This window comes from Phoca vitulina, unplaced genomic scaffold, assembly GCF_004348235.1.
Source record: "Phoca vitulina isolate PV1807 unplaced genomic scaffold, GSC_HSeal_1.0 scaffold6, whole genome shotgun sequence".
Classification (NCBI taxonomy): Eukaryota; Metazoa; Chordata; class Mammalia; order Carnivora; family Phocidae; genus Phoca; species Phoca vitulina.
The window spans coordinates 4,342,470-4,368,031 of NW_022589709.1; the positions used below are offsets into that span (position 1 = coordinate 4,342,470).

At 40.2% G+C, this 25,562-nt stretch overlaps 1 protein-coding gene across 6 annotated transcripts in view; it reads right to left on the reverse strand.

The window, feature by feature from the left end:
- EBF1 (EBF transcription factor 1) overlaps window positions 1-25,562 on the reverse strand; it is a 390,537-nt gene that overhangs the window by 93,717 nt on the left and 271,258 nt on the right. For 4 of the 6 annotated variants that reach the window (XM_032403630.1, XM_032403629.1, XM_032403633.1 and 1 more), the window contains exon 9: window positions 2,515-2,645. In XM_032403630.1, coding sequence (XP_032259521.1) covers window positions 2,515-2,645 — 131 coding nt within the window. Of the gene's footprint in view, window positions 1-2,514; window positions 2,649-25,562 lie in introns of all 6 variants that reach the window. The other 2 variants (XM_032403628.1, XM_032403631.1) reach the window with 1 other exon arrangement.

Consider the following 25,562-nt stretch of genomic DNA (forward strand, 5'->3'; position numbering starts at 1 on the left):
GTTCATCTCTGCAAGGCTCATTTTTCTGAATGTTAAGACTATTATAATAACAACACAAAGCAAAATCTTCCACTCAGATTTTGTGTATAAATTCTATTGTGGCAGAGGATTTACTTATTGTGGCAGAGGATTTACTTATTTTAAAATAATATCTAATTTTGGAAACTACCTGGTAGGTTTCCACCAGGAAAGGGTCATAGTTGATTTATGACATAATCACACATGAGAGCAGTTTGGGAGGAGGAGGTGGGTAAAGAAGGAGCATGTATAGCCCCCCCCCTCAGCACCTAGCTGGACCCACTGAGGTTCATTGTGAGGGGCTTCTGGTACATGCAAGCCAGCGGCAACGGAGGGCCTGGGGAAAGAGGAGGACAAAGGTGTAGCCTTACTGGGTTATTTTTTTCATGACTTGCATTGATTTTGTTACATGGAAACAGATCCTTTGAAGCAATTCGGAAGAGTCTAAATTAGAATTTAATCTTCCTTACCTGTTCCCAAAAGAGGGCAAGAATGTGGGGGAACAGAGAGGAAACACAAGGACCTTGACTAGGAACAACGTGGAAGTACAAGTTAATGATTTCCTGATAGATCAAAGCCCTTGTTCCATAACCAATGCAGTGTTGGGCAAAGACAGACACAAAGTTTTAAAGGAACCTGCAGACTAACCCACCTTATTCTCAGAGGTTTAGTAAGACTTCCTGCCAATTCTGAATCCCACTTCTCAGGCCTCACTTCAACTACAGTAATATGGAGCAAGAAGTCCATATTCTATTTATTCTTCCCCTCTCCCAACTTGCATGATAAGCAACAGAATGAGGGATAGAAAGGGATGGATATATAGCCCACAAGATCTGGGAGAAGCTGTCCTTGTGAGGACTGCTGTCTCTAGCAGGGATAAAGACACCAGACTGGTGGCAAAATATGCCATGTATGTGATGCTTCTAATTTTACAACTCAACAGTTCCAACAAAGAATGGGGTGCAGTCAGCAGCGTGAGCTCAGGCCACCTTTCATGCCTGGGATGATCCATCCAACTTGGACAACAATTAGTTCAGTGGACTGAGAAGCCCATCTCTGATTCAGTTTTACGAGAGTTTTGATTCTCTGGCCAAGCGCAGGCCACTAGTTGGTGGCCTGGGAAACACAAGCAGCACAGGCAAGGGGCTGGCCTGAGTGGGTTCCTGGCAGTGAGAAGTGCACGCAAAAGGCCTAAAAAGAAAGACAGCCTCTGCTTTAGGAAGGTAAACATACTCAGCGATCAGTCTTAACTCTCTGCTTACCTCTGCGGCCCACTTAGAGAGAAGACACAGAATATCTAGATGGTCTGAACAGAGGTGTTAGGGGAGGACAGCTAGACATTGAAATAAAAAATTGGAGTTCTAGCTTCAGTTCTGCTACTGACTTCTCTGTGTGGCTACACACATATGATCCACACACCATGGGCTCCGGACAGCTGCTTTGGGGTTTTGTAAGTATATATCTCCAACCCTTAGTGTCTTTATCAAGAACACGTACGTGCTAAGGGTATTTACCCCATGGTATAGAGGGAAGGACTGACATGATCTGTGTCAAGAGCTGAGCACAGTGCCTAGTGTACAGTAAGTCCCAAGAAAGCTTAGTGATTCACACAACTGCTTGTAAAACAAGTGGGATGAATGAGCTCAGTAGTACCTTATAGCCCTACCATGGATTTTATTCTAAACTTTGGGGAAGTGAAAGAGAAGGGGCTCTGGGCATGCTGGATAAGAAATCTAGGCTGAGAATACAGAAAGAAAACAAAGGCAAGTTTTCCATGGCATCTATATAATAGTGATGTTTGTGTTTTATAATCTTGAGCTAACGGTAACGGATTATTGCCAGGCAGGTCAACTGGCAGGTTAAAATAGTGATCACAGTGCTTAGAAAGCACTACACACACAGAACAAAGTCATTTTCATGTGGCTGGGGTCACATACTAAGATGCCGGTGACCTGTAAATTCTTAGGGCTGGAAAAAGCCTTTGGTTCTTCGAGGTTGCCCTGGTAAATCCCTCACTCTTGGATGAAGAATCACTGAATAAGTCAAGAACCACCTACACCTGCATTATTACTGTCATATGAATGGTGCTCCTTGAAGATGGGCCTCCCGTAGACCCCATCTACAAGTATTCACAGATTACTACCTTGTTAAACTTTGAACAGGGTTTTTCCTAGGTATTTTGTGACTCTGCATCTCCTTTCCAATTCCCAATATACAATAGGACCTCCACACCTTGGCTAGCGTAAGAGGACAAATGACAAAACAGAAGCTCCCCTGGTGCTTACAGGGCAGAGGATGGAAATCATTCCAGTAGAAAGTGGTGCCTCCAGGCATACCCAACCCATGTCTCCTGGTTTCCCGGCGTTCTGCAGACTAGAGCTGGCCCACCCAGGGTGGCACCACGAAATTCTACACACACTCTATTAGAAATTCAAGTGTAGACAGTATCCTCAACCAGACCAACCTATTAGATATTAATGTTCAGACAACACCTACCTCACTCCAGACCAGCATGGTACCGAATATGACCTGTAACCCATCAAAGAAATTGTCCCCTATGATGATCACAGTCGCGCCTCCCGTCGTCCATCCTTCACTCGGGCTGATGGCTTTGATACAGGGAGTAGCTGCTTTTCAACACACATGAAAAAGAGAAGGAGTCTGCTGTTAGAACCAAACTTTAATGATGGAGACTTGAGAAAAAGAAAAAAAAAATATCTTTTATCTTTTCACTAACAGAAAGTCCCCCAAGATCTCAGCATTTCCTAGCCACTTTAGGATCTAAAACCTAAGGGTGCGATTTCAGTTTTAAAAGTATTTGTTTCGTTGTTTCTATTGACATACATATATTTTACCCAATCATTTTCAAACCTGAAATCTTATGAAATAAAACACAGAAGCAAAATCTAATTTATGAGATGCTAAAGATAAAAAAAAAATTGGGTGGCTTTTTGGGACACATTGGAAACCTTATCGAATTGCTTCATAATTAAACATACTTCCCAAAAAGAAAATCGATAGATTTTTAGATAAGCAATTCTGTCCAAAGGGAAGTGAGAAAGAAAGGAGGCCGGAGCAAGAAAATATTCTTGCTCCATGCCTTCTATCTGTAACACTAACACAGCAACATTTCTCATTAGAAATCTTTAAGATTTTTTTCAACAAATGTCATGGATCCCATTTTATAGATGTAAAGTATGCAGGTCATGCCGGGTGAATTATGTAACTAAATAGCTGAGTCAGGGCTGAACCACAGAAAGTCCCATGACCTTTGCTTTGTTGCCATTCCCAGGCATAAAATTCTAGAATGGACTTCTTAAAAATTTCATATCTCTTCTCTTTCCATTACAAATGGCCCTTGGAGATGGGAAATAATTTGCAAATACCATGATTCTAAACAGACTGGAGGTAGCTTGCCTGGTGAGCATGGCATATTTTCAATGGAATTGCTAGGCATAGATGTAATTGTAGGATTATGTTTTTGAAATGTCTGAGAGGGCACCAAGGAATTTTAACTCCACAATGCCATGTTGTTGTTCTCATGATTACTTTTATGAACAAGAACAAAGCAAAATTCTAAAGCAAGGGAGATATTGCACAAGGAGAGGAAACGAGACCCTTCTCTTTAATAAAAAGTTTATTAAGTATCCAAGACTGACTTTCCAAATATTGAAGCCAATGAGAGCACCAGTTAATTTTAACGGGAAAAAGCTGGAAAAAAAACTACTGGACTTTGTCAAATTTGGCAAAATGTCATGCTTTAACTTTTGCAAGAAGAGAAGAAAATACTAAACCCAGCCCGGTGGGACCATTGCTCACGTGCCACCAAACAAACAAGTAGAATGGATTTGATTTTGATTCAAATTCATCTTATAAAATAGCACAGAGAAATTAGGAAATATCCAAACTAAACATTTCATGTTGGCTGAACTCATAGTAATACATTTACAACTAAAACTGGGCAGTTCAGATGCCTTTTCTCTCCTTCACTTTCTCCCAAAAACAAAATAATTAATCAAGAAAATGTAAATGATTCATGACTTGAAAATTCTTGTCCAATTTTTAACACACATAAAAGTTGTGATCAATGCTCCACAGGAACAAGACTTTTTCTTAAGCAGAATTTTTCTTTAAAAAGTAAAGATGTTTAAAAAATAAATAAATAAAAATAAATAAATAAATAAAAAGTAAAGATGTCTAAATGCATGCTTGAGTATTCCCAAACCAATGGCAGAATATGATGCATGATTTCAAGAAATTTGTAAGAGAAATCAAGTACATTTAACAACTATGTAGAATTCCTAAAATAAAAGCAGTTCGGAAACATTCTAGTTAATGTCTCAAAATCTCAATTCTTAATTTCGAACTGAGTACTTAGTTGCTGAAGTAGAATAGAAAGAGTGCCGTATCTCCAGATACTTCTGAGAATAGGATCTTGGTTTAACTGAACTGCTCTTCAAAGAGTCCTGACTGATGGCAAAGTGTGAAATCCAATGGCATCATTAAATGCTGACCCTGTGACTACCCTCATAAACAACAAAAGAGTCTTGATGTTTATTATCTGTATTAGCTTTCTTTTAATTTTTAAAATTTTATTTTTGTAATCATGCAAATTTCTTTAGATAAGTATCTTTCTCTAGATATTTCTTTAAATAAGTAGGGACTCCTCCAGGCTTACTTATCATTGAACAAAAAGAGGCAGAACGGTGTTGGTGTATCTTTGAGAGACTCTCCTATAGTAAAGATATTCTGATAGCATGGTCAAGCTGGTTTTGGCCTTGATCCCCTCCCACTTCTTTCCATTTGTTATTTGTAGGATAAAGAAGGCAGGTAAGTATGTGTGTGTGTGTGTGTGTGTGTGTGTGTGTGTGTGTGTGCTTTCACACGCTTCCTAAAAGTGATAATGTTTTCAAATTCTGTGAGCAACCAACCAGAAACAAAGCTAACTGTCAACTAGCCAGAGGAAAGACAGATCATCAAGCTTCCAGAGATAAGCTGGTGAGGAGACAGTATGTGACACCATCTTTGTAACTTTTAGAGAAAAGAACCCTTGAAGGAAGTACTTCAAGAAAAGAGTGACACACCCCTCGATGGATCCTACCTCTATACTCAACCATCCATTATCCTCGCTTAGAGACTAGATGCCATTCCTAGAACAAGGAAGTCATGCAGACCTTTCTAAAGTTTGGCTTCAAAGCATTCTAAAGGTGCTTCTATACATCTGTGCATCATAGCAGTCTTAAGAGGAAGCTCTGTAGTATTTCCCCACTGGGAAGTCTGGAAAATAGGTAAAGGACTCATGGACTCTTCCACTGACAAAGAGAGATGGGGAAGGGATGTTACTGGCATTTAGTGCCTGGAAGTCAAAGATGCTAACTATCCAACAATGCATGGGATAGTTCCCCCCAAACGAAGAACTCTAAAATGTCAAGAACACAAGGTAGAAGACACTGTGACTAGCTAAACAGAGCAGGTCCAGGAGCAGTTGTTAAAAACTCACAGATCCATACACACAAGGCAGAAAACACAGGTGAATACAGCAGCTCAGAGTCTCAGAACAAACATGAGATGGATGGCCCCTGAAACTAGGAATTGGGGAAGATCTAACCACTTGTTCCTCTACACAAATGCAGGCCCAGTGTGGTCCGGGCTTCTGATCTTTTGAAAGAAGCTGGGAACCAGATTTTTATGCAAATTTTCCAATCTTTAAATGCTGGCAACTAATTTAATTTTTTTGAACGTGTAGGCTGTAAGCAAAATATTTATTGGCTAAATTTACTCCCAGGCCACCATTTTACACTTTTATCCTAGTCACAAACAAACCTGCCAGACTAAAAGCAGCCCAGGAAAAACTTGCAAGTGTGCCTAAAACTACAGGTACCCAAAAGTTCACTGCAGTATTAACAGTAAAATATTCAAGAGTCTAGGTGCCCCCAATTAGAGAGCGGTTAAATAAATTATGGTATATCCATACTACAGATTATTAGGAGGATCATTAGAATGGATGGAAAAGACTTCTATAAACTGACATGGAAAGATGTCAAAGTATGTTAGTAAGTAAAAAAGCAACCAACAGTGTGATCCTGTTTACTTTAAAAAATGACATGTATGAGCCTCTATGTGCATCTGTGTTTCTGTGTATGTAGTTACATGTGAACAAAGGTCTGGAAGGATGGACACCCACTGTCCCCAGGGGGTCCATACAAAATAGTCATTGGCTAGAATAGGGTTGAGGGGCAGGGAGACCATTAAATTTTACTCTATAGAAAGTAGTACAGTTTGAATGTTTTCAATGAGCACGCAGGAAGGTAATACGTTACCATAATAAAAATTAAATAACAGAGCATTTAATTCTGTAAGAGATAAAGATTGTACTATTTAGAACAAATTGATACTAATTAAAAAAAAAAAAAAGCCCAGCTGTGCTGACTAACAAATCCTGAGCCTCTCCTTCTCTCTTCTTTCTGGGTAAGCTTTACTCTGAGGACACCCAGACCACATCTGAAGCAGCCAAGGACTTGTTTTTCTTTCACTCAGGATAGCCAAAGAGACATGGAGAGGAAGACAAGAAGAGATCATTTTTAATAGTCACAGTGGATATGTTCAGTAGAATTTGAAGGTGCAAAGATTTATAAATGAATTCAATTCAGCCCAGGAGTGTAATAATCAATACAATTTTATCTCCATGAAAATATTATGAAATTGGGGAGGGGAGTGGATTTGATTAGAATACAAAACCACTTTCACCAGCCAAGTCTTGATTTAATTAATAAAAGATTCTTCTTCACCAGTGAATTTTCACACTCTAGGTAACCACAAGGACAGAGAGCCAATTCCTCGTTCTAAATCTCATTAAAAATAAAAGTTGAAGTTGATGGGTTTTTGCCTTTTTTTTTTTTTTACCTCTTCCCCCACCCCCAACAGCCACCAAAGTAGAGGAGATTTTCTTTCCTTCAAACTATGACAATAACATGATTACCCCACCACAGTTTAGCATAATGGCTCTGAAATGCTTGTGGCACATTGCAGAGTTAAAGTGGAAATTATTAGGTAGCTCTTCTTTGTTATAATAATGATCACTCCACAAATAAAAGCTCTTCTCCCAAAGGTACTGCAAGGCACAAAATGCTAATTCTGAAGATTATGTGTGTGCTTTTATTAAATATTACCATGCCCTGCCTGTTTGAGGGCTTCTCTGCTCTGATTGTTTTATGAGTACCCATGTTAATGTCATTCCCATCTTGCTAGCAGCAGGCACACATTTTAGCGTTTGTATGAGAGTTGATCAAAGGCCACGTGCTGGGGGAATTGCTGAGAAAACACGGACAAGCGATAAAAATCTAACAGATTAATTGGTTTAAATTTCATTTCAGGGTGTTGAACTTTGGCTCGGGACTCTAATACTACACCGTGAGTCAGGGCCTAATTACCAGATTTCCAATTTGCTTCTGAACAATGGTCGTGGTGAGTAGAAAAAGAGAGGGAAGAATGAGAAGAAAAAAAAAAAAAAGAAAGAAAGAAGGAAGGAAGGAAAGAAATCGTTCAGCCTCCAGTACATATTTAACGACTAATGTTCTGTGTGCAGACAATCCAGAGCGTTTATATTTCCTTCCAATAGGCATGGAAGGCAGAAGAAACCACGGATGCCCTCAGCAGTTTAAAATTCTCTGATTTACAGAATCAATGTTACAAGATTCAAGTGCCTGCTCATTCACATCGGAAGCATCAGGCTCTTTATAGCAAGGTGAATTTGTAAGTTAGAATTGCGCCTCAGCCTCCAATAGAAATGATCTATTTCACTGATAGAAAGCAAGGGCCAGGAAAGCCATGTTTACCTCGGGGTTTATGGGTGGCCTTGGGAATAAGGGTTAATTGAGCTCAGAGGTGCCTGCCCACTGAGGTGAATTAGTGGTGTGTGCAGCTATCAGCAGGGTCCTGGAGCTGCTCTTACTTTTGCCTCCGAAATCTTTGTACTGCGATCAATGCCTCACTTGTTTGGGGTAGCTGTGTAGATGACCTGGGTGCAAGATTTATCATCTCTTATCACGAAAATGGGGCTTTTGTGACAGTTGATGTCCTATTATGGAAGCCTCATTAGAGATGCATGGTTTGGCTCTTTTCTCCATTCCTGTATTTAAATATGCTGGGGAAACAACACTTCCTCAATTGGTAAAATGTATAAATTTAGAAATGTTCTAATCGCCTTCTAAATCTCAAGATAAAATTCCACTAAAATGGATTTTCCAGCTCCATTGTGTATAGCGTATGAAAGGATGTAAACTCTCCTCCTCCAGCATTCTGTTAGCCAGAACTCTCTATTAATGAGCGTTTCTATGGAGCAGATAACCGATGCTTACAATGGAGGTGAAGGTGCCAACACCCGCCCTTACCGGCTCCTGAATAAAGACAGAAAGATGCAATTATGTTAAGTTGATTTAACATTCAGAGTACTACAGTATTTGCAAATGGGCCACAGCTCCAGCTGTTCAAATCCCACCTCTCTCCCTCAGGGCGACCCTGAAGCAGTCATTTAGCCTCTCTAAGGCTCTTACCCTCTCCGAGCCGCGCTTCCTGCTCACAGATCTGTGGCAGAATGCAGAACGTGTCTGCTTGTGCCAGGCACAGAGCCTGCTAGTTGTTGCTATAAGAATGACTGCTATCACCAGTGCCCCACAAGCCAGTCTATTTATTCACTAGAATACCCAACAGTCTCATCATTGCAGGTTCTGTAGTTTATTGTAAAACTTTCCTAGGCACTTCCAATCCACTGACTTGTTAGCCTAGCCAGCTAAATTTACTGAGGAGGTGGATGTGGCATCAGTCCCTCCAAGGTAGGATTTTTTTTTTTTTTTTTAAGGCTCTCGTTTGCCTGGAATGAATATTAATGACGATCTTTTCCAAAATAAGGAACTGACTTTACTGTCATTGTCCCAAATTTTTGAGACTTGTGGGACCCATGAGCTCAGCCCATTTCTATGGGATACCTCTGACCTCATATACTCTCTGGCCCTTATCCCTGTGTCTATTTGATTTTGGTGAAGTTGTGCTTGAGAGCAGACTTGTTCCAGAGAGTGACAGGGATACAAAGTACTCTTCCTTGGACTCAATGCACAGATATCTGCCCTTCATGTTAAGTCAAAACAATCATTCTTGCTGCATTTTTTAACTGAAATGATTACTTCCCTGGCTACCCCCGGATCAGCAACACCAACACCTGCATTCTTTGATCCTGACAGTTGGCAGCTACCGGCCAGGAAGGAGGGCAAGCAGGTTGGCCCCTAGTGGGAAGACTGACCCTCTCTGTTTTCACCATGTGCAGGATGTGAATCTATTCTGGGTTCACCAACCTTCCAACTGGATGCCTGGGAAGCCAACAGCAGTTATAGCGCCTGGACCTGAACCCTAGCACCAGCACGTGCAAACTTCCCTTCCACAATGCTAACCACACCACAGAACCCCTAGCAAGCTAATAAACAAATAAATAAACATAGCTCTTGAATACAAATAAACAAATAAATAAAGCTCTTGAATTACTAGATTTATTTCTGCCTTCCTTTATTTTTTTTTTCAGTAATTGCTTTATGAAGTTAAACATTTTATTGTTTATTAGGGTTTTCATTTTGTTTTGTTATTGGTCTGCATTTATTGCCCCATCCACTGGCATATCTAGATATTACTTGGCAAAGAATAATATATTACATATGCAAAGAGATTCTGCCTGTGTGTGTGTGTGTGTGTGTGTGTGGCACTTTGAAGAGAAATGTAACCCATGATACAGAGATTTCTCAATACCAGATGCAATTAAATCTATTAAATATTAAATGAGGAGATTGAGAATTTCAAGTGTTTTTCATCCTTTATTCCAAAATGACTTTATTTGGCAAAGCCCCTCACTTTGACAACATTAATGGCTCTCACAGAAAAGGAGAAAAGGAAAAATTCATAGTTGGGAGATGGAAATGTAGACCCAACATCCATCTACATTAACAGAGAGTTACCCTAACACGCATATCTAGGTGTATCTCAATTTAGCGAAGTTCCAAACTATGCTGTTTGCTAAATGCAGAGCCAGCCCAAATTGTATCCACTTCCTGTTTAATTTGCAGCTTTCTTATTCTATTCTGCATCAGCAAAATTCCTCAACAATCAGTGGACATAGACCCGAGCAAAGGAAGGACAGAAATCTTAGTGCAACAATTGTAATCTGAACATTCTAGGGCAAGCACTTTTCGATTTCTCAGTTTGTCTATCTGAGATCCATAACTCTGTGCAGGATCAGTACACAGGGTTATTTAACAATTTAGCAGTGAAAAATCTTGACATTTTGATGTACCTGTAACTTCTAAATTGCACTTGAAAGACTTGTTGAAGGCTTTTTGATTCAATGACACGCAACACAGCATTGTTTTATAATATGCAAAAATTGTTTGTTAACACTTTGGAAGCTCAGAATTTTATAACTCAAGGAGGTGAGAATGTGCTGTTTTCCACTTCATGTTTGCGCTGCCAAATCCGAAATTAAAATGTACAAAATATTAATCCTACAACAACCAACGGCAAATATTGCCACCGGTTTTTTTTTTTTCTTTTCTTTTTTTCTCTTGTTCTATGATCATCAGCCACACCGTTGGAAAAAAAATTATCGTGGAAGGTGGGAGAATCCTCAAAATGAACTATTCATGGATCCAACTGTGATATTTGTTGCAACAATAGTAAATTCAGTTGCCTCTGATTATACAATAAGTAAATAACTCTTTTCTTCCTGACAAGGAGAACTTTCATGCACAAAATTATTTTTAGCCCAATTCTCCTTATTATCCTGTTGTAAGAAAAGTTATAGATATGAAAGCTAGGGAAGAAAGGGAAATGAAAATAACTTTCCAAAAATGGACAGCCAATATTGTGAAAAGAGGAAACAATTTTCAGGTTAAAAAAAACAAAAAAACAAAAAAACATGGAAGCGCTTCTTCAAGGAATACTCAAGTCTTTATTCGCAGGCAATCTTCCTGGGCCTGGAAAATCATAAAGTCAAATATGAGCAAGTCTAGTGGAAAATCTGTGATGTTAATCTTGGCTAGAGTCGTATTTTTAACAGGCCTTGAATGTGTGTGCCGGATTATCCAGATGGTCATACAGGAATCGGCCTGATAGGATTAAACCTTTATGCTGAACTCTGCTCCATCTGTTCGCCAAGGTTTGCCTTTCCTTATCTGAATATGAATTTTTAGCCTCCTTGTGTCTGGGAGCCGGACTAAATTCAACATTGAAAACATATCTGTGTGCAGATAATTTAACATTTCATTAGTTAGTCTCAATTGATATCAGCTTGGTCTTTTTCTAGAAAACATTTTTGCAAAGAATTTTCCTAAGAAGGAATTTAAAACTATGTAGGCTCTTTTGTCATTGTTGCTAGAGGGTTTATTTAGTCTTTCTCCTCCTATTGAATTCTAGGACTCATTCAATACACTGTCATAACACGGGTTTACACTGATATTTGCCCATAAAGATCAAAAAGGAAGACTTTGGTATCTTCTCTGCAGAATCTGACTATGAAAAAAGACAAGACACACTTCCGACTGAATGAATGATCCAAGCAGAATATATTCATGTATGGGTTTTTTTTTTTCCATTACAAGAAGATTGGTATTTGTCATCATTTGATAAAACTAGCTACCACAGCCATTTCTATCATTTTCACTAGGATTTCTATGTTTTTTTAAGGAGGCTTTTTTAGGGGCAGGGGTTTGTAACTCAGAGCTTCATCTTGAATGAAACAGTCTAACGTCTATTTTGCCCTTCTGTGCATACATCCCCAGAAGAGGTGAAGTGACTTATTTTTCAGCTGGAAAAGTTGGCTGGGGCAAGTTTCAGGACAGAGGCCAGTAAGTAACCAGTAAGCCAGAGCCTGATAGATGGTTCTGGGGTTTCCAACCCTGTGACAAAGGAAAAGGGAGGGCTGTGACTGCTGGGCTCAGCGAAGCAAACAACATGCAAATGAATGAATAAGTGGTGTAAAAGAAGGATCTTTCAGAATCCTCCTTTGTGGCTGGTTGGCAATGTGATCATTAGATGTGCTCAACGTAGGTTTGTGATGGAAACGCAAGAGACTGCAGCCCACAGAGCTTGAGTCTTAAAATGTAAGATCCCTCTACCAGTCTAGGAGGGCTCCAGCACTTTCCATGATCTTCTTAGTAACATTGGCTCTTGGCTCTATGCCCATACGAATGGCAGGGGCCAGCAGCTCATCAAAAAATTCAGGCTTTTCCACACACAGGTCTAGTTATTATGTTTACACAGTACCCTTAACTGGACAGCCAGAGGGCAGAGAGCAGTGAAACTTTGCATTTGAGCTTAAGGTGACTTACGTGTATTGGTACAAATGTACATATAACATCTTATAAAACATATGCCTTTGGCATATGTTTTTGGCAAGAATTGTAGTCGGGTGATAAAAGGTGGCTCCCTTTCAGGAAGCAGCTGATCCTAAGTGATGAAGCTCACTATAAGTAATCTCTTGTAAAATGAACACACAGCCCTAGTGTCTATTCGTCACATTTTATTGTAAACGAGGACACAGGATGTTCAATCTCATTACTGAAATCTGCTTTGCTCAATACGGTAGTCACTAGCCATATGCTGCTACTGAAATTTAATTTTTAATTAACTAAAATTAAATAAAAATAGAAATTATTTCTTGGTCATACTAGCCACATTTCAAGTAGTCAATAGCTACGTGTGACTAGTGACTATCACCTCAGAAAGCACAGAGATAGAACATTCCCATCTTCACAGAAAGTTGTATTGAACAACATTGATCTAAGGATCAAGTTTAAATAACTGAGCCTGTAATTGATAAAGAACAATCAGAGCTACCATTTAGGAGGTACCATCCATATACCAGGAACTGTGCTAGGAATAATCAATCTCTAATCCCTTCAACAATGATCACAAAATCAAATGCTCACAGAGCCAAGCAAGAAAGTCAGTAAATCAAATGGGCTAGGGGCAACACAGTGGGAGAGGGGCACACTGTAGCTAACCATAGCGTAGCATATGCCCTACCCAAAAGGGACACAACTTCTCAGTTTGACCTAAGTGTTGCCATTTGAAAATGTGGGTCCAACACCAGCAGCTCTTCTGAATATAAAGAGAACTTGCAAATCTTGATTTTTAGGTAAAATCTCTTTATTTTTTATTGTAAAGCAACAAATACAAAGTTTCTTAAAGCACCATGCAAACCAAACCTAAACATGGCTTAGAGCTAGATTCCGTCCATGATCTGATCCACCAGTATGTAACTTGTCTATTTCTGAAGGGCCCAGAATCACCTTTTAGTTATTAATTTCTGCAACTACACAACTAACACTGCCACTGACTCATCAAACAATAAACCCAAACCACAACCACTGCCAATTCTGCTTCTGATTGTTAAAGGCCTCTCCCATAACAACATAAAAGTCCCCAGCTAGCCTACCTCTGCTATGTAGAAGGTTTTCTATAAGCAGTTTGAGAGACGAGCTCTCAGCTCCTGAAGGATTTCTATTGTCATCATGCAAGACAGCATAGATAGTGACTTTTTAAGGAAACTGTGTTTTGAATGTGAGCAGCATCTCAAAATCAACCTTGCCCAACCTTTAGTAATGCACAACTCCTGCTCTGTGCTTTTCAGAATAGTAATGCTTATATTTCTCTTCATGACCAAGGCTGCTACCGTTAACGTATTTGCCTGGATTTTTATTATTGAGAGCCTTATCGTTTTGAGCCAGTTTCCTCTCCTCCCTGACACATTCAGTGACGCTGCACTCCAGTATTTGTTATAGCCCAGATGTTTCCGTGGTGATGATCAGTGACGTCACAAGCACCAGAATGTGTATCATCAAATGTATCCAGACAGAGGAGCAAAGTAGAATGGGACATACTGACTGACTCAGCTTCCTCAAAAATTACTCTTTGGAGTCTGGGCTGTTCAATCTGGACCGCAAAGAGCAAACACTCACACTTGCCTGTTTGTAATTCATTTTTATTATCAGATTATTAATTATGTGCTAAATCTCATCTACATACCAAAAACCCAGATTAACCTTCCTCACAAGCCAGCTTTCAAAATGTTGCTGCTCTGCTCGAAAGCTTTCTGTTGTTTCCCCTTAGCCTATGGGATCAAGTCTACCCTCGTGAGTCTGGCCAATTCTCCCCTTCCAACCTCACACTCCATCTCTCCCAAACTGGAAGCAGGACTTGGCAACAGTTGGGACCGCTGGCTCTGGATTCAGAAGGCCTCAGCTCACATTACAGCTTCACTTGGGCATATTACTTTTCTTAAGCCTCAGTTTCTATCACTTTAATTGGGGATAACAATTATAAGAGAATCCATCTCATGAGGTTGTTGTGAGGTTTAAGTAAGTTAATCCACCTGTACAGAGCTCTGCATGGAGCAAGCAATGAATAAATGTGAGATAGAATGAAAAAGATGAGATGTTGCAGGAGAAGGAGTAGGAATATAAGGAAAAAGAAAATGAAGATGAGGATGACAGGCTCTCCAAATACCAAACATGCTTTGCACATTTCCAGCATTTCTTTTTCAGGAAGGTTCTACCCAAACAGTACTGTATCATAAAGACTGGTCTTCTGCATGAAATGGTCTCTTCCTAGCCCAGGCTACAAAATACTTTTCAGTGAACTTCTTCATGTCTTCCCCATTCATTGGTCACAAACTGCACTCTCCGTTGAACTTTTACCTTAATATGTATGGATGTGTATAGCTGGGACTATACATATGTATGCAACTCAACCCAACAGTCAACCTATCCCCTGCAGGCAGGGACCTCATTCATTCACAAACTGGATAGAGAATACTCTGCACTTAACCAGTACCTGACAATTAACTAGCATTGTTAAGTCTTCAAGGAGTTTGCCCATGCATTATCTCAATTATTCTTAATGTCCACCCTGAGGAGCAGGCGAGCAGGTGTTATTCTAAATTCCACTTTACAAATGAGGTAACTGAATTTGAGAGACTTTCTTGAACTTGAGACTTTGAGAGTCCACACTGGTTGATAAAATCAAACATTTAAAACACCCAAACTACCCTTCAATTTTGGTATTTATCTGAAATTTCTGCTCAGTTTGGCTAAAACATTCATTTCAATCATGTAAATACTACAGCCAAAGTCCCATAAAATCTTAGTTGTGCAATTCCTATTCCCAAGATAGAGTGTAGATATTTATTAACTTTGCAGAATATTACTACTCTATTTCCAAGCAAAGTTATTTTCCCCCTAAGACTCAGCCCACATATGAATTATAGTAAAATCTCTCTCTACCTTCTTCTATTTCCAAGTTCAAAAAATGGCATCCTAATATAATAACACAGGTGCCAATTTAAACACAGAAACACTGGAAATACTGCCAGGCTTCCAGGCTTAGAAGCGTTTCTATTGTTACAAGTTGGGCTGCTAAACACACAGTCAGAGTCTGAACATCAAATACAAGTGTAGCAGCACTATGAGAACTTATATTTTTAAAGTGTAGAGCAGTTCCCCTTAACTTCCATTTTCAACCTGGACATTATCCATCTCAATGGCGTTCATTATAGAATTTTGTGCATACAAAGAAAATAATAAAAGTTTACTGGCTAAATAGGTTATCTGAAAATAGTACCTTAATAACATTTCTCCCAACTTGTTTTTTTTTTTTCTTTTGAGCAACAAGGATTGAATTCCACAGGCTTTCACTAAGCAAATCAAGAAGAGTTTCCAGGATTCTGCCAAAGTTGAAAGGTAGAGGAATCTGAGGTCTGACTTTATTGATTTGTTGCACATAATAGTTACTGGAAGGGCACAGCTGGTTTGATGATTCAACCAGAAGATTTTAGCAAAGAATGACCAAAACTGTATTTTCGTTCTCTACAAAGAAATGATAAAATACATTGGAACTGCTGGGACAGAGTCCCCTCATCCACAGTCCCACACATAATATACCTAAATACATCTGCCTCAGGCCCCGCACAAAGTAGGTGCTCAGTATCTGTTGGCTTCCCATCCGTGCCCGAAAAGAAGTAGACAAAGAATAATGAAGAATTAAAGAAAGTTCTCAATTGGTACCAACCACATAAATTTTAATCATTCTCCTAAATAACAGCCGAAGTCTATTGCTATTTGTACATATGTTACACATGCTCGTCTCTTGAAATTTTTCTTGCTTTGCCCCAAGGTCAATGAGTGAAACCGATGTGTTGAAACCGAAGCTGCCATCGTCTGCACCTCTATTCCCCGTGTTCTCCTGCTGCATGTCTCCCCAGAACTACGGGTGAAGAATGTGGGTTTGAATAACTGGTGTCCTGCTGATTGCAACTGTCAATTAAATAAGCCAGCAAACAGGAGCATATGTTCACATATAAAATATTGATTAATTTCACAGATTGGGATAAAAATATATTAGTACTTGGGTTCCGCTTTCATGCTTAGTGGTCAGATAAGTATTCGTCCAATTCAGATCTATTTCTGCACCCCGTGGGCTCCAGAGTGTTACTTTTGTGTTTCACTTTTCTTTTCCTTCTCTGGTTACCGTCTGGTTTCCCATGTCGGTGCCTCTACTATGACTGACCAGCAGCATACGTTTCAGCAGGATTTTAATTACTAGGCCATCTCCCAGCCAACTTGCCCAAGGCAGCCTGGCAGACAAGTCCTACAATCCACGTCTCAGACTCTCTCTTGCTCCTCTCCAGGTAAATCTCTTTTTTTTCTGAAGATGCTAAAATCATGCTGATGGAATCATATTCATCTGATAAGGATGATGATCACCTAATTTCTATAAAGTTTCATTTTTGTCCACTGAGTATTTCAGGTTGCAGGGCTGGCACAGGGAGATTAAGATGGGGTGCCTGATAGTGTGACGTGATACCAGGATTTTTTATCTTAACCCAGAAAAGCACCTTCCCATATATCACTGCACATGCCAACTAACAAACCCTGGGGATTTAGCACAGATCTGGCTTTTCAATTTGCCTTTGAGTAACGTCGTCAATTTGCTTCAATTGAAGCAGGAATTATATTACATGATCAAATAGCAGGAGAATTTCTCTCCACCTCTGAAGTCCAATGTGAGGAGATTAGCATTGACTAAACAGTGGGAAAGAACAGTGGTGATGACTGCCTTGTGTCAGCTACTTGGAGGCCCAAATGCTACAGATGCAAAAACCGAACTCGTTTTCTATTTGGCCACAGCCAAATCTTTGAAGGATGGTCTCAGTTTCCCTCGTTTGCTAAATGGAGAGAATAATAGTAGTGCCCTCCTATGGTGGTTAAGAGTATTAAAAGAGATAATACAAAGGGCTTTAAGCACTGAACCTAATGGGTAGGAAATGCTCAAGGGCTGCTATCATAACAGCAAAACCATCATCACTCAAAACAGTGTCTAAAAGCTAGCATTTTACTGGGCAAAGAGTCCTGTTAGCCTGTGGTTAAGAAAATGCATTGGACCCATATCTCCAAGTCAAAGAGAAACCAACCTAGAGGAAATTCTCAAAGTTATTTTTTCAAAAAATGGATCTCAGACCTAGCTCACCTTCCCTACTAGCCCTCACCCAAGCATCTAATACTTTGTCCCCACATGGAATTTGGACACGCTTCTCCCTCTGCCAAAATTGCTCTTTCCTCTTTGCTTGACAAAATGCTACTCACTTGTATTTTAAATTTTAAAAGTGGAGGGGGAGACAAACCATGAGAGACTATGGACTCTGAGAAACAAACTGAGGGTTCTGGGGGTGGGGGATGGGTTAGCCTGGTGATGGGTATTAAAGAGGGCACGTACTGAATGGAGCACTGGGTGTTATACGCAAACAATGAATCATGGAACACTACATCAAGAACTAATGATGTAATGTATGGTGACTAACATAACATAATAAAATTTAAAAAAAATTTTTTTAAAGTGTCCCTGATTCTTCAGACTTGACTGAGTGCCCTTGTTTAAAGCTCTCTTAGCAGTCTGTCTTTTTCTTTTATAGTGCTTACCATCATTGCAATTTAAGTAATTCTGAATTAATTATTTTTTGTAATTATTTACATAATATTCACACACATACACACACACACACACACACACACACACACACACAGGACTATATACCTCAAAATGGCAAGAGCTGTCCCTGCCTTGTTCACCTCTGCATCCCTATTGCCTAATACAATAGGCAGTCAATCAATAAGCATATGCTAAATAGATGAATGAATGAATGAATGAATGAGGGAATGAAATAGAGAAGAATCATCAGAGTTGTTAGGATATTAAGGAAGTAAACAGAGTAGTTTAAAAGTTGAAAACTCTTGGGCGCCTGGGTGGCTCAGTTGGTTAAGCGACTGCCTTCAGCTCAGGTCGTGATCCTGGAGTCCCGGGATCGAGTCCCACATCGGGCTCCCTGCTCAGCAGGGGGTCTGCTTCTCCCTCTGACCCTCTTCCCTCTCGTGCTCTCTGTCTCTCATTCTCTCTCAAATAAATAAATAAAAAATCTTTAAAAAAAAAAAAATAAAAATAAAAAAAAAATAAATAAATAAAAGTTGAAAACTCTTTCACTTGTCGTTAACAATCATCAATACATCCACACTGGGCTTCCTAAATGGATAAGCAGCGACTTCTTGGAATCTGTTTTCCTAATTTTCCTAGGCTGATCTGGCCCCCAGTCCAGCAGCAGGGACTCTGTGCTCTTGGTGGCTAAAATTAGCACCAGTAAGCTCCCCCTGCAGTGGGCTCTAATCATGCAAAGGCCCAGGTGGATCTTGCTGACAGATGTTAAGGTTAGAAGGAAGGATAGCAGCCAGATGAGAAAACAGAGCCACCCCCTTCCGGAGGTACCAGCACTTCCTGTCTTTAGGCCTGGTTGGTTCCTGCCTGCCTACCCCCTCCCCCATGCATCAGTCTCAACACAGTTGCTGCTCTTTCTGTCATCTGAACTCAAATTCTATCTCGGAAATTGATGGGCGATTCTGCCCCTGACAACACAATGTCAGCTTTGCTCAGTGTCCAGCTGGTTCCGTATGTATTACCATAATGTGCTGCCTGGGTGGACCCTGGCTGATTCTCTCCCTTGACTCAAATCCTCCTTTCCACACTAATTTCTGCCCTCTGACATGTAGACACTACTTGTTTAAAAATAAAAACAGAGTTAACAGCTTGGGAAACATTTTGATTTTTAAAATCCTACAAGGACAGTAAGTCTATTCTAATGGTAAACTGAACTAAAAAGGTTTTCTTTAAAAGAAAAAAAAAAACAGTATTTGATTCTTAAGAAAAGAAAAATTTGTTTCCCAGGGTCCTACACTGTCTCCTGATGACTTGAAAGAATTATTACTTTCCCAACCCTTAAGCCCTCTAAAACACTTTCCCAAACTTCAGTCCTGATTTTGTCGCATCCCAGTACCACTTACACTATGACCTACTTAATATTAATTAATTAATCTAGCTGCTATTTTTGTTTAGATTGACTTTCTTTTTCTTTAAATTCAGTCTTGCCCTAAGCAATAATAATTGAGATCACGACTTTGGAGTGCTGTGTTTTTTGTTTGTTTGCTTGCTTGCTTACTTGCTTATGCATCAAGATAGACATGTAACTATTTAAATTTTTTTTCTTAGTGTTTTCCCCTCATCACTTAAAATCATCACACATGCTGCATGGGAAACCTACTCTAGAGGCTCACTGCTAACCATCAAGTGGATTCAACATTACCATCTCAGCTGAAGAAATTCAGAGAGAAGAATGTCAGGTGAGAGCTACCGAAGTGGTTGAGTATGCCACACTCGGTGACTTGTCCAGGCCTCCTGGAACCCGCTGTTAACCTCTTGCAGAAATGCTCAAGGTGAAGGGAAGTTGGCCTTAGATCTATCCTGTGGACTGACCATCACCTTGGCACTGTGGTGGCCACTCACGAGGGCAGGGTGTGTATAACACCTTAGGGGATAGGAGACCTCCCACACAGTCAGCTGGATTCAAACAACAAATCATCAGGACTTGAAGGAATCTACCAAGTTCCTCCCTTAATTGATAAAAGGAAACTGAGGCCCAATGAAATCAAAGTATATACTTGAAGTCATGTAGCAAGGTAGAGGCAGACTCTATTTTTATATATTTCTGAATGTATAACTGAAAATGTTCAAACAAAACTGTTGCAAACCCACTCCTGGCCACTGACCCTAAATATCTCCTTTTAAAAAGATTAATGACCAGTACACAGAAGCTTTCATTTGCATGTTCATATCACTTGAATCCTTTGAAATTCTCAAGTGAGGGACATTCCTGTGGTAAGTAAATAGAAAAAGGCCCTTGGTTTGGATCAATTATGCTAATAAGCACAACTGGAATTACAATGATTTTATAACCAAATATAAGACCAAAAAAATAGGTTTAAAAAAGTTCTATCATTGTGGTCCAAAATATAAGCAGAAAGCATCACTCCCTGCCTCCCACCACGCTCTTCCCCACACACTTTGTGCTCATTAAAATAAGTTAGGTGTGGCTCACTCACTTATTAGGTCATTCAAAATACCAAATACTGGACGTTTCCCAAAGTTGATGGGTTTGTCAAGAAATTCATATAAGAAAACAGCCTCCCCAAATCTGTATCAGTTTTCCATGTTATTTGTAGCAGGAGGTTTAGTAACCCTTCAGTACCCTAACAAGGAGACTGTTGGTATCCCCACAGTCCTTTAACTCATGGTCTCACAGTTTTCCCCTGGTCTCCTTTTTCTCTATCTTGTATACATGCCAAGGAGCCCATATGGTCAACAAATGATTTCTACAGAGATGAGTTAGAACATCCTTGCAAATAAATAAAATATTACCAGCCTCCTTCTTATCTTGCCAACCCCATAGAAAACATACCGGTCATCAAATAAAATCCATGTTTTTTTATTTGACTAGCAGAATGTGGTATGGCCACGGGAAAAATAGGTTATTGAAGGAAAATGAGCTATAAGGGAAACATATACAGAGTATGCCATTAAAAAAGAAAAAAAAAAAAGATATGCTCTGGGCTAACTTTTGAAAGGTCTATTTAAGATACCAGCATAACTGCCTTCCTTGTACAGAGAAAAAGTAAGCAGTGGAATAAGAGATGGAAAGAGTTTTAGCATAATATACAGAGCAAGTAGTTGGAAGTACAGACTCCAAAGTCAGACTCTCTGGGTTAAATCCTAGATACATGACTTATTTGCTGTGCTTGAATCCTTTGAAATTTTCAAGTGAGGGACATTCCTGTGGTAAGTAAATAGAAAAAGGCCCTTGGTTTGGATCAATTATGCTAATAAGCACAATTGGAATTACAATGATTTTATAACCAAATATAAGACCAAAAAAATAGGTTTAAAAAAGTTCTATCATTGTGGTCCAAAATATAAGCAGAAAAAAAATTACAATGATTTTATAACCAAATATAAGACCAAAAAAATAGGTTTAAAAAAGTTCTATCATTTTAAATAATTTAAAATTTAAAATTTAAATTATTTGGTGAAGGGTCCAGGTTACCACATTAAATGCTCATTTAAAATAATTTGCTCTGGGCAAGTTATTTAACTTCTCTTTACTCTCAGTTTCCTCATCTTCACAAGGGGTGCTTCTAGCACTACATGCCTGACATAGTAAGGGCTCAGCAAGGGTTACTGTCATTATTCTTGGTACTATTATTACGCACAGCTATGTGGTTAGGTAGACGAGGGGTCGAGTCCCGGGTCTGATTCTAATTTGTTTCGTGGCTTTGGGTAAGTTACTGAGCCTCTCTAAATCCCAGTTTTCTCTTCTGTAAAATGGGAATAAAAATCATTATAGCTCATCAGATTTGTTGAAGGATTTTATGATGTAAGTAAAATAATTACCACAATATTGGCACAGAGTAACGTTCCATAAATGTTAGCTGATAATAGCCCCCAAATAGCAACAAGAGCAATAATAATACTGCTACACATTACCACCTGGCCTGGTCACCACTAAGCAGGGCAGCAAAGTCTGAGCACTATTTCTACTTTGCCAGCAATGCTGTGGGTGGTGTCAGATTCAAATGAGGATAACACAGATCACCTGCTTCGCAGTGACCCGTGGCTCCTGAACTCTTTCATCCCCCTGACACGGAGACCTTGCTGGCTATCGAGTCCCCAACATTAGGATTTCTGGTGTTACCCACTCTATGGATTACTCTGGGTATACACTGAAAATCAGTCTTCACTTATGTCTTTATTCATTATCTTCACTTCTTGCCATGTCCTTTTTTATTGCACGGGAAGACAAAAGACAACTTCCCCACTGCTCAAAGAAAAAGACCTGATTTGATGCTTGAAAATCTGGTGCCTCTCTACTCTATTTCTATGACACATCTGGATATTCTTAGCTCTAATGTTCTGTCCTTTCATCTGTCTTGCTTTTTCAAATAGGAAAATCAATTGATAAGATGTAATGTGCCACTCTAAGTAACAAAGCTTGACATCAGTATTTATCTGTGGTAACCTGGACCCTTCACCAAAATGCTCTTGTCCAAGTGGGCCCGGCTGGAGTTTTGTACCAAAACCAGTCACGTGAAGGGCCACTGTCTAAGTGTAAAGCTCTGCATCGTTCATCCTTGGCCCTTGTGTTTTGAAAGTGCATTTCTGTCAAGAAGCTGGAGAGATGTTCCAGACATTCCTCTCATGATCTTCGGAATCCCAGAGGGACCGCTGCAAGCCTAGGCCAACCTGAACTGGAAAGGCATCGGGCTGGGGGGGGACCCCACGCCCTCCAACTTTTTGTGTGACCCAGCAACCATAGAGCTGTGCACCGCCCTGAAATTCACACTTGCCCACCAGCATACCACGGGCAAAGAGCACTGAATGGAGTTTGACAGAAACTATGTGAGTGTAAGAAGATTACATCCCATCGCTAGATATCAGTTTCCTTCTCTGGAAAATGAGAGGATGTATTGGATGACCTTCCATACTTCAAATGACTCTTCATGTGGCAGGAGCTGTCACCATAGTGGGAGAGGAGAGAGAAATCTAGGATGGTACGTTTCTCTTCGTTGTCTAGTTTCCATTCACTCATCCAGTTTTAGTTTGTTGGGGTTAGACAAATAATATATCTTTCATAGGCCACATGCAGTCCTCCATTCTAAAAGGCCTTAAGAAAGTCTCTACAAGTTCAAAAGAAGTCAATAGGTAAACTCTTGCTATGCTACTTATGCAAAAAGTAAATCGATAAGCCAAAACCATCTGGAAAAAGAACTCTCAAAATGTTTGACTTTCTTCCTATTTTGAACATTTGCACTATTGATAGAATGAGGAGTGACCGGGGGGACCACTCCCAGGCACAGCCAACTCCCTGGTGAGCTTCCAAGGACCGGCAGGGAAGAGCAAAGTTATAAGCAACTCAGAGTGACCTTGCCCTGGCTTTCATGACACACTAGGAGTCCATGTAATTGAAAATGAGTTCATCAAAGCCCTGCTTGGCCCCCCCACACCATTTCACAGTTGCCACCGACCAAGGCCTGAGCATCTCACATGGGCCTGCATAATCTGGCACTTGGCAGCCATCCTGGCCTCAACAGCTGCCATCCCCCCAGTGACTGGGAGCAAAAGGAGTCATCCCAGTCTCCTTTGGGTTCCTTGAACTCACCTAAGCAAAACAGCTGTCCCCTCTTCCCGGAAATTTGTTTCTGTCCCTTTTACCTGGTGAAAATTTACTCAGCTCTTAGGTTTTGGCATAAACGTGATTTCCTCAAGGAAGCCTTCCCTGACACCTCACTCCTCCCCGCTCCTTTTCTGGTCTCCCTTTTACACATAAGTCCCATGAGTTGGTTGTAAGTTGTGTTGAATATCTTTATTCTCTATTTACATCATAAATTCTGTGAGGACAGGGACTGCATCTGCCTTGTGCTACTGTACCCTAGCTTGGTGTCTGGCAGGTACTGGATGCTTAGAACCAATGAAGGAAGGAAGGAATGGTCCGAAGTCCACCTTACTGATACCTTATTCCTTGGCTGGAGAGCCAAAGAAAGGACTATACTAGAAACAGCTAGTGCATTTCTTAGTTCTCCTGAAGCCCTGTTTCTCCAAAGGCACCTCCAGACAAGGGGAGGTACATGTCAATGGTTTCAGTTCAGAGTACCAAAAACTGCGCATGTTAAAAGGAGGTCTAGAAATGATCCAACCCAGCTCTCATTGAACACGTACCAAACTGAGGCCGTGGAAGTAAGTAACCTGCCCAGAGTTACACAGCCAGTTCATGTCAGAGTCGGGGAGGAAATCCAGCTCTGTCAGATAGCCTGATCCTCCCTCCATTAGATCCAACTGATATTTACTGGCCACTTCCTAGGGCCTCATTACACAGAAGGGAGAAGAAGGGGGCCTCTCCTTTCTATTGGAAGCTCCATGCTGTCTCTCAATTTGGAGTAATCTTCCCAAGCCTGAATCGTCTTTCTCCACATGTCCGTAAAACAACAAATTTAAGTGCAGCTGGGCACAGGGAGTCAGTGGGGTTGGATACCGGGGGCAACCAACAGAAGCAAAAACTGCTTGTGTCTGGAGCAAAAGGATTAAAGAAGGTCAAATGCTAAAGAGCAAGAATAACACCATATTGTCAGGGACAGCTGGAAGGGGACACTACAATGGAGAGGTCAGAACTAACTGGTGGTGGGGAAAATCTGATTCTACTTCTCTAACTCTGTAATTACAGCAAGGAGATGGGCCCAGTGATTCTATTACCACACTCTACTCTACCAAGTATTTTTAGTTTGACCAAACCCCACTTTTATTTAGATTTGTTTTATTTTGGGATCCTGGCACATTTATACCTCATGTCTTTGTCTGTATCACTACTTTGAAGGGAAATTTAATCCATTTGTGCCTGATGCCCACAAAAACAAAATTTCACTTGTTTCCCAATTTTAAAAAGCAGGGGTGTTTTCAAACATCTATATTTGAGCCAAGAAAGTAAGTAGGACCTCAGGTCGGAACTCAGGAACATGAAAGTGTTAACCATCTAAAAACTGATTTTTCAAAGAAACATGATGATTGCACAAATTCATACCAATTTTTAGAAAGGAACCTAAGGATGAAAAACACCAGGTGGGGCCTTAAAACCAGAAAGGGTGCCTACTGATGACCAGCTGAACTCTGTGACCCACTCAGATTTCCCAGTGATCATGGAGGAGGCATGTCCTCCAAGGGCCCAAAAAGGGGAAAGAGTGGAGGGAGGGAGAAGAGGGGAAGGGATAAAACACATGCATGCCAAAAAAAAAAAAAAAAATGTCCCCTAAAAAAAATGAGCATTTAAACTGCTTGTCAGAAGGCTTCCTGACAAAGCCACTAGAGCGTATTCACAGACATTTGCATAAATGCTGCCGGTGAGTTCACCATAGCTGCTAGCGCTAATGGTACATAAAGTAATTTAGTCACTTCTCCCGGCATTCTATGTCAGAATGATGAGCGCCGGCACTTTGCCTTGTTGCATATTAGATCATTAGATAATAAAGTGTTAGCGCATGCAAGCTGACAGGGTCCCTGCACTATAGCTTTGTGAGGGCACCGCATTT